This window comes from Anarrhichthys ocellatus, unplaced genomic scaffold (assembly GCF_004355925.1).
Source record: "Anarrhichthys ocellatus isolate YVR2014 unplaced genomic scaffold, GSC_Weel_1.0 scaffold18, whole genome shotgun sequence".
Lineage (NCBI taxonomy): Eukaryota > Metazoa > Chordata > Actinopteri > Perciformes > Anarhichadidae > Anarrhichthys > Anarrhichthys ocellatus.
The window spans coordinates 5,375,700-5,390,433 of NW_022280048.1; the positions used below are offsets into that span (position 1 = coordinate 5,375,700).

At 43.8% G+C, this 14,734-nt stretch overlaps 2 protein-coding genes across 2 annotated transcripts in view; one reads left to right on the forward strand and one right to left on the reverse strand.

Annotated features, from left to right (window-relative positions):
* Window positions 1-1,310: 1,310 nt before the first annotated feature.
* On the forward strand, window positions 1,311-8,811 carry LOC116389026 (sodium- and chloride-dependent GABA transporter 1). The gene is made up of 14 exons (XM_031857415.1): window positions 1,311-1,377; window positions 3,543-3,728; window positions 4,176-4,310; window positions 4,397-4,601; window positions 5,417-5,549; window positions 5,621-5,755; window positions 5,899-6,002; window positions 6,092-6,216; window positions 6,846-6,958; window positions 7,065-7,205; window positions 7,292-7,391; window positions 7,581-7,681; window positions 7,777-7,944; window positions 8,063-8,811. Exons 1-14 carry the CDS (start codon window positions 1,311-1,313, stop codon window positions 8,213-8,215), a joined length of 1,866 nt encoding a protein of 621 aa, XP_031713275.1. The 3' UTR covers window positions 8,216-8,811.
* A 217-nt stretch (window positions 8,812-9,028) lies between these two features.
* Window positions 9,029-14,734, reverse strand: part of dhrs11a (dehydrogenase/reductase 11a) — a 12,850-nt gene continuing 7,144 nt past the window's right edge. The window contains exons 2-7 of the mRNA XM_031857246.1: window positions 11,940-12,149; window positions 10,989-11,083; window positions 10,502-10,631; window positions 10,234-10,326; window positions 10,065-10,130; window positions 9,029-9,955 (exon numbers count right to left, since the gene is read on the reverse strand). Of these exons, the coding sequence (XP_031713106.1) occupies window positions 9,914-9,955; window positions 10,065-10,130; window positions 10,234-10,326; window positions 10,502-10,631; window positions 10,989-11,083; window positions 11,940-12,149 (636 nt within the window). The 3' untranslated portion in view covers window positions 9,029-9,913. The remainder of the gene's footprint in view (window positions 9,956-10,064; window positions 10,131-10,233; window positions 10,327-10,501; window positions 10,632-10,988; window positions 11,084-11,939; window positions 12,150-14,734) is intronic.

A 14,734-nucleotide genomic window follows, 5' to 3' on the forward strand; every position in this document is an offset into this window, starting at 1 on the left:
AATGTTTCATAATTCCACAGAGTGACTTGAACATCGTCACCACCATGATATGATTACATGTTATTTTTTAGTTCTCTCATCTTCACTGAGCTTATGACAGCCTTTTATTAGTGCATGCAGTGTTATCATCTACTCCAAAGCCCTCGTGATGTTGTCATGTTTTCTTTGTCGCAGCAGATAGATGTGTGAGTGCTTCTGTTGAAATACAAAAGGATAAGACATGCTCCAGGGCAGGAACAAACTGGGGCAAGACCTGGGACCACAACCTGTACTGGCCCTTTACAACCAGCATGTAAAGATCCAACACACCGCAAAGTTGTCGCAATACCTTAAAAGCTGCATTCACAAACATTCCTAGGGGGAAATAGCATCAAATCCGGCTGCACTCTACAGGGCGGCCTGTGTGCTGTTGGAGCCCCGATCTCTCATAACGACAGGAGCTTTGGGCTAACGTAAGGGCCCAGATAAGGGTGGTGTTGAGGGCCCTCAAGAACAACTATGTTGACACTTGCTCAGAGGGCAACATTACTAAGTCATAAGCAGCATCTACACTTCTTAATTCAACATCCTCTCTTCAAAAACAAAGTTGAACCTTGCACTGGAGTTACAGCATTAATGTATGACAATTGCTAAACGAGTGCACTGATTGTCATTCAACCCCCACCTTCCCAGGGGCCAAGCATTAGTCTGATGAGCCCACTCTATCCAACAGGTAAAATAAGATAAGATACTCCTTTATTAGTCCCGCAGTGGGGAAATTCACAGGATCACAGCAGCAAAGTGGACAGTGCACACAAGATACAGAGTAAAAAAACAAGAGCAACAAGTAATATAAATAAGTAAATAAGTAATAAACAGTAAGAATATCAACTAAATCAAAAAGTACAAAATCCACAGTAACTAAGTATAACTAAAGAACTAAAATACAAAAATATTATATATACAGACAGGGTGTTTCTATTGCACAGATTTTTAGTGTTTTTTGGTGTTGTGTGGTCTACTGGGAGCACAGCTGGTTGTGCAGCCTGACAGCAGCAGGAAGGAAGGACCTGCGGTACCTCTCCTTCACACATCGGGGGTGAATCAGCCGGTGGCTGAAGGAGCTGCACAGAGCTGCCAGGGCGTCCCGCATGGGGTGGGAGGTGTTGTTCATCAGGGATGATAGCTTAGCCATCATCCTCCTGTCTCCCGCCACCTCCACCGTATCCAGTGGACACCCCAGCACACTGCTGGCCTTCTTGACAAGTTTGTTCAGTCTCTTCCCGTCGGCTGCCGAGATGCTGCTGCCCCAGCAGACCCCTCCATAGAAGATGGCTGATGCCACCACAGAGTCAAAGAAGGTCCTCAGGAGTGCTCCCTGCACTCCTGAGGACCTCAGTCTCCTCAGCAGATAGAGTCTGCTCTGAGCCTTTTTATAGAGTGTGATCAATCCAGTCCAGTTTATTGTTCAAGTGAACACCCAGGTACCCAGGTGGGCCCACAAATACAAACCACCATAAGTGCCACGATGACCAGCAATTTTTGAGTTTTCTACTTTTCCTCATATTGTCCAAATGTTAAAATCAGGGTTTCTTTTGGTATTATGAATGTACATTCACTGTCAGGTCAACTGGCTCAAACCTGATAAGAACTCTCTAGATTTTTAGACTTTTTACAGCACATGTCTGAATGGGCTAGACCTGCAGCTGTTGGACGAACGACAAACGAACATCTAGAACTTCCAAAGGGCCAGTTCATCCAGTTCATGCAGTTCGAGGTTTGCAGATTGTTCAGTCTGAGAATGGATATGAGCCGGTCATGAACTTGTCACAACAGGAGGTGGATTACAGAATTTCCCACCCTATCTGACGTTTCAATCGTGCCACAGCCCCGCTGCTTTTCCTTTTCATCCCCTCATCTGTACTCCAGATTTTGTTTTTGCTGCCCCACGTTCCTCCTTTTCAGCAGAGTTGGCTTTGGCAGTGGCACAAAGACTGTGGTCATGTTTGTCAACCTGTGACGTCCACCGCTGCATCTCTCTGCTGCAACCTTGGCTGTGTTTCCTCTTTAACCTAACTCCCTCGGTGATGGTTCATTTGGGTGTCTTTCCAGCTTACCCCCCAAAAAATCTCTGTATATATTGAATCTGTTGTCAGCAGAACATAATATCCAATCAGTTGACTTCCCTTTGAAAGGAGACATCTTATTAGGCATTCACCTAATAATGTTTATTACCCCATTTGCCTGATAGTGTGAATGTTTTCTCAAGATCAATCTCTGATAAAATGATATGGAACAATACGGGTATTCCATAATGACCAATTGCAACATGAGCCTAATTGTAAAGTGCAAACAGATACGGCTCATTGACAAAAACTCTCTGGAAAGCTGCCATGTGGTGTTGATTGTTATTTTTTCTTTATGGTGTCACGACCCGGCTCAAAAGGCCACAACATGAGGGAGACAAGACGAGTTATAAAAGTAATAAATAGACATTTATTTAATGAACCAACTAACAGACCTAAACCAACCAAACAAACAAACAAACAAACACCCAGCCAGCCAGCCAGGTCCTCCAAACAGGAGGCAGAGAGGAGATGCGCAGAGAGGGCCAGCCACAGAAGAGGGGCAGCCTTTATAGCTGGGACCAACCCAACTCAGGTGTCGCCCATCAGTGGCCGATTAACATCCTGGAAAACAACAGAGGATAAAACAGGACACAGACCCCTGGTGGAAGGGAGGGGTCGTCACAATGGTTACATATTTAATGAGCCACTGGCCATATCTCTGCTTTTCATGGAGCTTTTCAGGGCAACAGCGATGACCCCGCCTGAAATCTGTGTTACAGCACGTGTCGCTCAGAACACTCATTTCATGCATGGCATATTGCATATGAGTAACCTACTAGTCATAAAAGACGTACAAGATATCTCTCTCTACTTTTCTCTTTGTCGGGGAGCTTCAGATTTCTCATTGATGTTAGTGTTGGTGTTACAAAGGTAAAGCTTGTGGAATCCATGAAATGTTAGGATTTTTAAGAGTAATAAATGTAAGATTAAATAAATGATTCAACAGTTGAGTTCTGTCTTTTCTTTTAGACAGAGCTTCTGATAGATAATAATTGTCTAACATATTTAAAACACAAAATGTTGTATGCCTTTTCAATGCAACATTCAGAATTTCCACTTTTATTAAAACAGTGAATGCAAAAAAACGGATTCCAGCTTGACGAGTTTACTCTGTTAAATATTATTTGTTTGGCCTTCAATAGACTAAACATTATTGTCTGTATGAAGTATTAGTATCAATACATTGTTTAAAAACACACATGTTAAAATGTGCTCTGCTCACTTGTTGACCAAAGAAAAAAAAGAAAAAGACTGATGTTCATCTTTTAAAACTGAAATTCAACAATCTTAACCCTTGTGCGCTTCTCTCAAAACCACAAATCTCATGAGTTTATGCAAACATGAGCCTCAAGGCTGCTGCAGTTTTTCTGCTAGGGTAATCATTAAGGACAATAAAAAGGAAGGTTATATCACCCCGAGTCACTTAAATCCCAGCCAACCTGTCCTTGGAGCTTGGGCCCAGACGAGCGACAGCGGCAACACGGGAAGCAGACATGGAGCAACAGCTCAACAGACCAACATGGAGCAGGCAGATAGAGTTCACCCTGGCTGGCATCGGCTGTGCTGTGGGTCTGGGCAATGTTTGGAGGTTCCCTTATCTCTGCTACAGGAGTGGTGGAGGTGAGACACATATCTGTCGTCCTCAAACTGAACATCCGCGCTTATACACTGTACATATTAACTGGGTCTCAAAACTAGCTGCAAACATTAACAAACTGTGCTGTTACTGAGCTCTACTTCAGTCAAGTTGTCCTGTTGTGATGCTGATTGTGTTGAAAAAATGCTGAAGTTGTTCTGAACTTACTGTGAATTTTGTGTGAGAATATATGTGAAAAGTTCTCTCTGTTCTCTGAAACCGTGCATGTACAGTGGGAAGGAAAAATGATTTTACATGATAAAAACAGATAGATGTTGTGGAGGGATACCTCACCTGATCCAGGATGTTAGGAGGAAAACGCCGGAGCAGGATGACTTTCACAAAAGTTAAATACTAGAGGATACCAAAAGACAGGGAGCCTTTGCCAGCAAACCGTGTGTGACAGTCGATCTGCCATCCCTTCCCCTCAGGGGCCTTTCTGGTGCCATACCTTCTAATGCTGCTGGTGTTGGGGGTCCCCCTGCTCTACATGGAGCTGACTGTGGGTCAGTACACGAGGAGAGGGCCCGTCCACGCGCTGGCTACCGTCTGCCCACTCTTAAAAGGTGAATTGATTTTCCCCACTCACTGAAAGAGATAAAAAAGTGAAAAATAGACTTTATTTTTAACAATAACTTTTGCTTGTCCTCAGGAGTGGGCATAGCATCGGTGGCCATCTCCTTCATCATGTGCATCTACTACAATGTGGTCATCACCTGGGCCCTGTATTATCTCTTCAGCTCCTTCCAGGTGCCGCTACCCTGGCAGAACTGCAACAACACCTGGAACACACCAAACTGTACCAACCACGCCACCAACAGCAGTTTATCCTCCACAGCCAGCCAGGAGTTCTTCAAGTATGCTTTCACTGTGTAGGAGAAACCGGCGCTGGTTTCTCAGAATTGTGAAACCAGACTAGATATTGATTACAATGTTGCAGGATTACAAAACCCCTGTAGCTTGTAGCTTGAGAAGAGGCTGGACTGCTTACACAGCTCTTACTCCGGGGATTGTGTCCGAGGTGAACAAATTATTTTGATACATAAGAATGTGAAGTGAAGGTTAGCGATAAGAGGTAAACAGATGCTATCTTAAAGGAAGCTTTGCGTCACTTTTAAACTTGAACTTCATCACTCGTCTAATATCAAATGTTTATTGTTCTGCAGCAGTGGTTTACTCATTAACTTGTTTGGTGGATACATGTTACAATGGAATGTAGGTTTTGCGCCAAGTAACTGGTTTCACTGAATTAATGGCACAAGAAATCACAGGCAGTGTTGGGCTACAGAGATACTGCTTTCTTATCTGAACGTGTGGACAGGAACTGTTTATAATATGTATGGTAGCATTTGTTTTTTTATCAATGCAAAGTACAATTTCGACTCACTGACCACTGAACATTCGCACCTTTAAAATGCAAATCTATATTGAAATGTTTGCTTGTTTAATCTGTGAAATCAGAATTTCCCACTTCAGGTCGCAATAACTCAACATCTGATCATATAACTATTTGCATCCTCGTGCAATAAAGAGGTTGCTGTCCACCAAATATAAACTGGCATATAGTGGTAGATAAACGCTTACAGGGAACAAAGATAGTATAGTATAGTAAGGTTTAGTGTGTTTGGTTTTGAGGCATGATGTCAGAATTATTTAATCGTCTTCTTTGAAGATATAAGATGCTGGAGCAGACGAGTGGAGTAGATGAAGCTGGAGTGGTCCGGTGGGAGCTTTTGCTCATTCTCCTTCTGGCTTGGGTCCTCATATACTTTTGCATCTTTAAGGGGGTGAAATCGACGGGCAAGGTGAGTGAAAAGAGAGAGGAATTAGGACAGAGACAAGGAGGCAGTCAGTGAATAACAACCACTGTTTGCAGGTGGTGTACTTCACGGCTCTATTCCCATACGTTATCCTGATCGCCCTGCTGATCAATAATGCACAGCTTCCTGGGGCATTAGATGGAATATCCTTCTTCATCGTGCCAAAGTGGGACAAGCTGCTGTCAGTGGAGGTAAGAAGGAAGAATCGGAGGAGATGAGGAACTGGAAATCTGCTGGTTCTGTCTGAAACAGGAGAGCAGTTAACTGGTGGAATGGTAACGGGTATTAACTGGCACTGATGGTGGTTTTGGATGGTCATCCCTCTGTTTTGCAGGTGTGGGTGAATGCTGCAGCTCAGATTTTCAACTCAATCGGGATTGGTTTCGGCTCCCTCATGGCCATGTCCAGCTACAACTCCTTCAACAACAACGTGCTGAAGTACAAAGACAAAATCCTCATATGCTCAGACAACAATGATCACTGGGCAGTAAGAAAGTGTGATAAAAAAACATCTGCTTTCCCCACAGGGACACCCTGACTATATCCATCATCAACTCCGTCACCAGCATCCTGGCAGGTTTTGTCATTTTCTCAGCTTTCGGATACATGTCCCATCTGCAGGGCATCCCTATCAGCGATCTGGCCGTGGATGGTAAGAAATCATAGTGATAGAAAAAATCTTCAGCTCCAAGGGGATTGGAGAATTTAGGTTTAGAGATTGTCGCCTTTTCCCCAATAATAGTGTGAGCGTGGCTGGGTAATTACTCATATAAATTGGTTTTAAAAAACAAAGAGAGAAACAGTGAAAAACAATGTTTTTCCTTTCAGAGGGTTTGCAGTGTTATAATTCAGTATCCTTGCAAAGCAGTGTTTCATGGTAGTTACATTGTTCCCAGTCATTTTATTTTTAATAGGAAAGGTAAAACACAGCTGTAATCCAGTGAAATATGAGTTATAATAGCTAATTAAAGACATAATGATACGACGAAGGGTAAAGGCCAACAGAAATTAATGCAACCTTTCCAACAACAACAAAAATACGTGTGGAATTGACAATAAATAAATGTATAAATATATATATTTTTGAAAAGCAAGTGGTGCATTACATTACACAAACCATCAGTACGCTTCTTTCCAATGCATGCAGTCACTGAGTGGTTGCGCTAGAGATGTTGATCAATTCCCCATATATTGCTCTTGCCATTGCAATCTTCATAATTTCCTTTTTCCTTTTTCAATCAGCAATGCCACACTGTCATCTTGTGCGTTTGTTGCATTCAGGTCCAGGACTGGTTTTTATTGTTTACCCACAAGCCTTTGCCAACATGCCAGTGTCTCAGCTGTGGGCCGTGATGTTCTTCTTCATGCTGCTTTGCCTCGGACTGGACAGTGAGGTAGTTAATGGCGGAAAACGGCACCACTTCATTGGTAATAGTAAGAAATGCAGCAATCCTGCAGAGGTGCAATGTGACTTTTTTTCTCTCCTTCTTTGTTTGTCAGTTTGCAATGGTTGAAGTGATGGTGACCAGTCTCATGGACGAGTTCTATCACCACCTGATTACATTTTTCAAGCGGAAGGAGCTGTTTGTTCTTGCTATTTGTGGCGCAGCGGGCCTGCTGGGGATCCCCTGTGTCATGCAGGTATACAGACATGTGATTTACTGGATGAGCTTTAATTAAAGTGTATCACTTACCCGCAAGTCCTAAAGAGCGCGTCACTTTTTCAGGTGGGCATCTATGTGTTCCAGCTCATGGACCATTACACCGCCATAGTGTCCATCTTGTTTCTTGCGTTCTTCGAGGTCATAGCCATCTGTTGGAATTATGGTAAGCAAATGTTTTGTGTTTCTGTTTTTCAGTGGCCTGTTATCGTCACATGCTCCAAAAGTAGACACCTCCCTTTTTTTTTGAGGCTATATGTAGACTATCCTTCTCAATGACAAATGTTGTAAAAGGTCCGACACCATGCAAACACAATGTGCAGGGCTGTTAACTGAAGCAGCTCTCCATGCGCAGGTGTGAATCGACTTTCAGACAACCTAGAGGAGATGACTGGGAAAAGACCAAACATCTTCTTCAGACTCTGTTGGCTGATAGTTGCTCCTGTGCTGGTCACTGTAAGTCCACATGATTTAGATTTTTTTTTTCTCCCCTTGAACCAAAACTGAGATCCATCTAAACGTGTCGCATTACTTGTTTCTTCTTGGGGCAGGTCATCCTGATTTTCTCCATCATCCAGTTTAAACCAGCCCGCTATGGGGACTATGTCTTCCCTCCTTGGGCTCAGGGGGTCGGCTGGGTCATCGCCATGGGCTCCATCATCTGGATTCCTTTGGGTGCTGTTCACACATTGTGGGTGCTACCTGGCTCATTCATGCAGGTGACACACATTTCCTTTTTTTTCCTTTCTCTCCAGTCAAAACATTGAAGGTGCAGCAGCGCCCACATGCATGTGTTGCAAGCTATGTGATAATACTATTGGTGCAATTCTCCTACAGAAACTGAAGCTGTCCGTCACACCGTACGCCCTGAATGAAAAGCCAAAAATGCCGTACTATGAGAGGGGAGGAGGAGAAACACATCCAGGCATGGCTGTCATCAGCTCTGACATCCAGCTGCCTGAAAAACCTCCTATTCAGACAAACCTGTGACGGCTCTGTGCTTTGACAAGAGTGGCAAGTTAATCACAAAGTATCGTTTGCCGTTAGTTTTAAATCTTCAACAAAACGTTAAGCAAGCATACTACAGAAATGACCTAAATGATATTGAAAATGTGTTGCTGCATATCTGCTATGCAGATGTATTGAAATAGCCATTTTTTGTGAGCCTATTAATTTAATTTGTTGTTGTAAATTTGAGATTTTGTTGAACTTCTAAGCGTTTTGCTTATTTTTTTAATGTGGAAAGATGTTGTGAAAAGACAGCGTTTAGAATGACTTGTTGTGTACATCTTTAGTATCCGGCCAACACTTCCTGTTGCCACAGAGCTCCAAATGACAAATGAGTCCTCCTCAGGGCTTCACACACATTTCCCGGCCCTCATTGATACGGACTCAACTTTGCTAAGGGTGCCATCTCTTGGCCATGTCGGCTGATGCAAGTACGAGTGTTGATAAATCTGAGGTCAGGTACTGTGCTTAGATTTAGTACATCTATTTTAACCAATGAAATGAAAAGGTAATGCTACCATTTAACATTCCCAGTTCATACAGCGGAATCACTTCTGTTAAAACCATAAACCACTGTGGACCAGTTGATTGTGCCAGACTCTTTTATTAGGTCAAATGCAACAACTGGTGATGAAGATGATTATACTGTACGTCAGTGGTAAACAGGGGAGTACACAACTCATGCAATTCTATGTCATGTAGGATGTAATAAAAAGTCACAAAGTCCACAGCTTGTGACTTCTACAATGGCAGGTGAGCTCTAACGTCCGGTGAACATAACAGACCATAATTCACTTTCCGGGCAATTGTTTTTATTTATTCATTTAAGGAGAAATTTCCACTGTGAGGTCCACATTTATAGGGTATACATTTACAGAGTTAGTTCTTTTTCCCTACATAAGTTGCCAGTGTTTCCTTCTTGTAATTCCTCATAAATGAATCCAAAGTGCAGAACGACTGAAATTACACAGTCAAAAGAGGTGGATAGTAGAAACCCATGTGCTGAACAGGCAATGGCACCTGTGCTTTTTCCAGATTCCTTATGAGTGGGTGAAAGCCTTTGTGAAAACAGACGGTGAGTAAAGGTGGCAGCATGGACAGACTGATGTTAGTTACAGTGGGTAAGACATAGTACTGTCTATGGTTAGTGTGTATGACACCACATCTATCTATGATCAAAAGTTAAAACATTTATAAAAAGAAAAGATTAAAACAAAAAAAATGTCACTTATAAACAGCAATTAATCTTTCCATTTAATTTCAAAACGATATGTCATGTGACCTACAAAAAACATGTGCAATCAATGGCATACTCTTCCCTCTGAATTGATGGTTGTGCGGATGACCACACAGCACAGCAGCAACTCTCTCCTTTGTTATTTGTTGGAGTCGGCTCAGTTCGGGGACTGGGCTCAACGATTCACAAATACCAGGTTGCTGCATTCAGTAGTATTTTCGCAGTGGTTTACAAAGTCCGTGCCCTTAATTTCCTCGCACAGCCTCCTTAAGGCTCATGCCCTTTGACCATGGCCCTGCAGATCCAACACAGCTGTAGTTGATTTGTTTAATTCCCCCCCCCCCCCCCCCCCCCGCCCACCCCACCCTTGCCCAGCAGAGGTTGCTATGGAGTCACCATGGCTGCCGTCTGGTCTGCTCCTCCTCCAGCTTCCTGTTCCACTGCTATGACACCTGCTCTACTGGCCTCATCTGCACATCTCCAATCTGGTGACACGAACAAAAGACATCAGTACAGAAACCAGCCACCACACACCGCTGATCCATTTGATGGTGTAAAAGCTAGAGAGACACAGAGATGTATACATGTACGTACCTGGACATGAGGAGGGGCACTGAGGACAAATGTGACTGCACTGGCTACGTCTTCTGCTTTCAAACACTTAAAAAGTGGAGAAAGGAGGTGTTATTGATGCAAAAGCACTCTGGTATTTTCACTTTGTGTTACGCATCTTGTGACTCCGAAGTCAAACGAGCGCTCTTACTTTCATACTCTCGTATACCGCGGCTGCTTTCTCTGGATCACTGTTGTGGTGCCGGAAGGCAAACTCCGTCTCGACTATTCCAGGAGATATACACTGCAGGGAAGGCAAACGCATCGGGAAAAACGTTCATATTTACCGCTCACGCACTGACAGTTTGGGAAAGCTTCAGGACAAACTAGAGTAGAGTTGTTTATGCGACCCAATATGCGAGCAACAGCATAGGCCAGAGCAAAAGCCTGCAAACTCTGAGGACAACCGCTAAACTTACTGTGGCTCTGATGTGGGTGTTTGCTTCTCGCAGCTCTTGCCGGATCCCCTCGGTCAAAGCAGTCACCGCGTATTTAGTGGCACAATAGAAATGCTCGTCGCCACTCGGGACCACTCGGTGCCCACCCATACTGTAACAGGTAGAAGGGGAGAGAGACGAGTTAGTGACCACATTATTGTAAATAACTCTACTTGCATCCTTCTAGAGCAAGATTTCTCACAAGTCACATTTATTTGTATGGTTGAATATCATAGACAGTCTCAATGGGCTTTACAGGCCCAGAGCAGTTCCCACAAATAGACAGTTGAATCAATTAATAGATCGATAAAATTCAACAACAGGATTATGATAGAGCTTCACATTGTTCCATGTACAGGCTCACCTTTACTTAACACCTGCCGGATTCAAACCACCTTGAACAAACCGGCTGAGGTATTTTCAGATCAATCTCTACATTTGTTCTTGGATTCAAAAAGGTATAGCTTACCTGTTAATATTGATGATGTGGCCATCATCCACATTCCTCTCCTTCATTGATTTGTATGCCTCTCGGGTGCAGATGGACAAGGCCAAGACATTCACCTGCAGGGTGAAGGGAAGACATCCACTTCATTCATGTCTTAGTTTCTATCAATCTCTACATGCACGACATGACACGTAGCTAAACTCCGGCTCATATCAAAGTGGAATGGGATTTTGCAAAAAAACTCAGAATACCGTGTGCTGAAAGTGTATCAGCTGACTGATCTGTATCGCTGCGTTAGACCAGCTGAACCTGCTGTTCCTGTCCAGCTTGTGGCCTCTAAGCTGCTCCTGCGGTGACATTGATAGACGGCAGGTTAAAGCCAACATGGTGGCAAGATAGGGGGAAGTGACCAAACAAGGTCAGCGTACAGATTAAACACGGGCTAAAAATACACTGCTGTACACATTCATGTGGGCTGCCATGACAACAGATGGATGAGCGTTACGAATGCAGGACTTGGGGAGGCAGGGGGGGGGGGGGGGGGGTCTTCAGTGGTCAAGAGCTCAATGAATCACAATGTAAGGTTTGAACAAGAGAAATAGTGCTGGCTTTCATTAGTGGGCCTCTGCTGTGCTTCTCCTCAGAGCCAATGAAGCAGCCTCTGTGAGGGGAGGGGCTCTCTGTGTGTGTGTGTGTGTGTGTGTGTGTGTGTGTGCTGTCCCATGTGTCCGTACACTTCTGCTTTAACTCTTACTCCAACAACGCTCTACAAACACAACACTTCCACTCACACCGGGCAACCGTTTCAGCTCCCTCTTCTGCTTTTATTCTGGTTGAGTAGAGCACCGATAAAAAAATCAATATAACATAAACGGAAGAGGATCATTCTAACCAACCCTACAAGAAATAAATACAAGGCTCGTCTCAGCTGAAGCATTTGATATTTGTGTGTGCGTGTGATGATCCACCCACGTCGATCATGTTCCTCCAGCCCTCTGTTTTCCCGCTGAGCAAGGGCTCATCGTGGGCCAGCCCGGCGTTGTTGATGCACACGTCCACGCCCTTGTGTAGCGTCTTGATGGCTGAAAACATGGACAGGATCTCCTCCTCGTTGGACAGGTCACACTTGTAAGGGATCAGCGTGCCGCTGTAGCCCGCACTCTGACATTCTGCTGCCAGCTTCTGAAAATCACAAATCAGACCCAATTCAACAGACATTTGTTAGAGGATAATAAACACAGAAATGTAAGCACTACAGGTCACCATGAATTGATAATCGGGACTGAGACACTGTTGGGCGAGAGCTAGAAATCATTAACCCGCCACATCATAATTAAGACAGAGTCAGCGCCATCATAAAACACCATACCCGCTCAGACATGAGGAAAACTGTGAGAGCGTGCAGCCGTAAAATCAACACATCAGTTGAGGGCTCCACTACAACCAGGTCAGCTGGCTGCGTCCGCTGCTGTGGGGTTTGATACAAACTGACCCCCCCCCGCCCGCCAGGCACAGCTGCACCAGTCACCTGATGTCTCGCTCTGGGTGCCAGTCAGAGAAAGGGAGGGGGCGTGGGGGATAAGGGCGGTGCACCGAGATGATGGAGCAGTGTGTGCGGACTAAATGTTTAGAAAGTCCTTTATGTGGATGTACTAGAAGGAGAAAACAAACCTCTAAAATTTCAACAAAAGCTTCATTGTGCTGCAATAATCCATTGATAGATGATATTTTGGTGTTTGTCTTATTTGATGAACATGAAGTTGGCAGGAACTGGACATTATGACCATTTATCTATTATTCTTAGTTAACGATTTCAACAGTTTATTTGTTACTTTTCGTTCACTATTTAGAGTTTAGTTTCCTTAATTAAATGAATTAGCTTTCCATGACTCCTCTGGTACCCTGATCGAGAACTAGCGTACACACCAAGTAAAGTGTGATAAATTCAGAGCGGCCATGTGACCTATTGAGAGCGCGATCGTGACACATTATATATATATATATATATATATATATATATATAAAAAAAACACCCAAATACTCAAGCTGGCTAAATATAAAAAAAAGGTGAGGATTTATGTACTTATGCCTCTTTCCAAAATGCCTCGTCAGTATCGTGGGCACTTTCCAACCTTTTCTTTAAGACCCACAACACTTTAAACATTCCTTATGTGCATGGACGTTGAGCACTGAATCCTGCTTTACGGGCAGAGCGAAGCGCGTTGTAAAGTCTATAATCATAGCTCACAATATTGAGGTCTTTTTTTTTTGTGGCGCAACTAATCCGAGAGAAGAGGCGGCATGATCTGATGCCTCCTAAGTACCTGAAATGTGGCGACAGCTTATACAGCCAGAATGTAAAATGAAGAAATCTACAGAGCATGCAGAAGAGAAAGACAATCGCTCATCACATGCGAGTAGTGTGGATCAGTGGGACTAATGTTGTGGGACTTTCTGTTAAATGTCTGACGTCTGAACATGAGTGCAGCATATCTGCAGATTGTGGTCGCTGCTGCAGCCGAACCTTAAAACCAAGCGTACTTGTGTGAAGCCTGCTTTTTGTAATCGGGATTGGATTTAGGCTTTTTTTTTTTTTTTTTTTTTTAACAAAACATGTAATAGAGTGAATGCATCCTATCTCACACTTGGAGTCTGCAGATTTCCCCTGCTCTTCCTCTAAGCTGTTTAACTGGGATTATCCAGAGTGAAGGCATTACCCGAATAAAGCTGTCAAAAATGCTAAAACACTGAAAACACTTGTCTCATCTGTAAAGACTTAAAATCACTGGTCTGTTCAGACATTAAAGTCAAGTATCTGAACCGCCTTAAGACCAAAGATCTCCACTAGAGGGGGAAGCCATGCCGGCCTTTTGTTAGAGGGGGAGAACTAGTTGTGTTGCTGAGGTTTAAGTGGGAGCAGCAGAGCAAACAGGCTGTGATCTTGGTCCAACTACAGGAAGTCTCAGGCTGTGAATCTCTGCGTGTGTGCGTGTGTGTGTGTGGGTGGGTGAGTTCTGGCACCAGCTCCACTGCCTACAGCAATGGCACTACAGATAAGCAACAGTAAGATAGCTGGCAAATGCACTCCACACGCGATCCATTTATCACAAACCGAATTATAAACTGGAGATCTGCAGGTGAAGCATGTTTGGTGCCTCTCCTTTTAAACACAGGGAGGGAGAAAAACCCCAGCTGAACATATCACAATGACAGACAGCAGAGCTGCTGAATGAGCCTTGGGGAAACACATAAAACTGAAGATAAGTATGTTTGAGGGCAAGTTGTACTGGACACACCCAAATCAATCAAAAGACGCATTGGAATCCAACATTTCCCCCACTCAATGCAGCCTTTTTACTAATCTTGCAGTTCTTTTGACAATATTTAAAAAATTTAAAAACTTTTGCATTCAAAATCCATTTCCATATCACCTGTGTTATCAGTTGCTCTCAAATGGTTTTGTTCGTGGGCAGTTATAAAAGACCGCACATGCGTACAAAGAACGCAAACTAAATGCACTGCTGCCATTACCCACACAGTCTTGATAAGACCGACACTGAAAAGATAATAAAGACTTACAAAAAGACAAATGATGTTACTACAGGTCATAAAGGCTTTATGTGTTAAGGTAATGGGTGTGCATACACCCACGCAGCACTCTCCTGCACATGTTTACATGCTCACATTCATGGCCAGTGCGCCCTGCGGGGGGGGGGGGGGGGGGGGGGGGGTCGCCACCTCCGCCAGCGAAAATCCTTTTTTCTTCC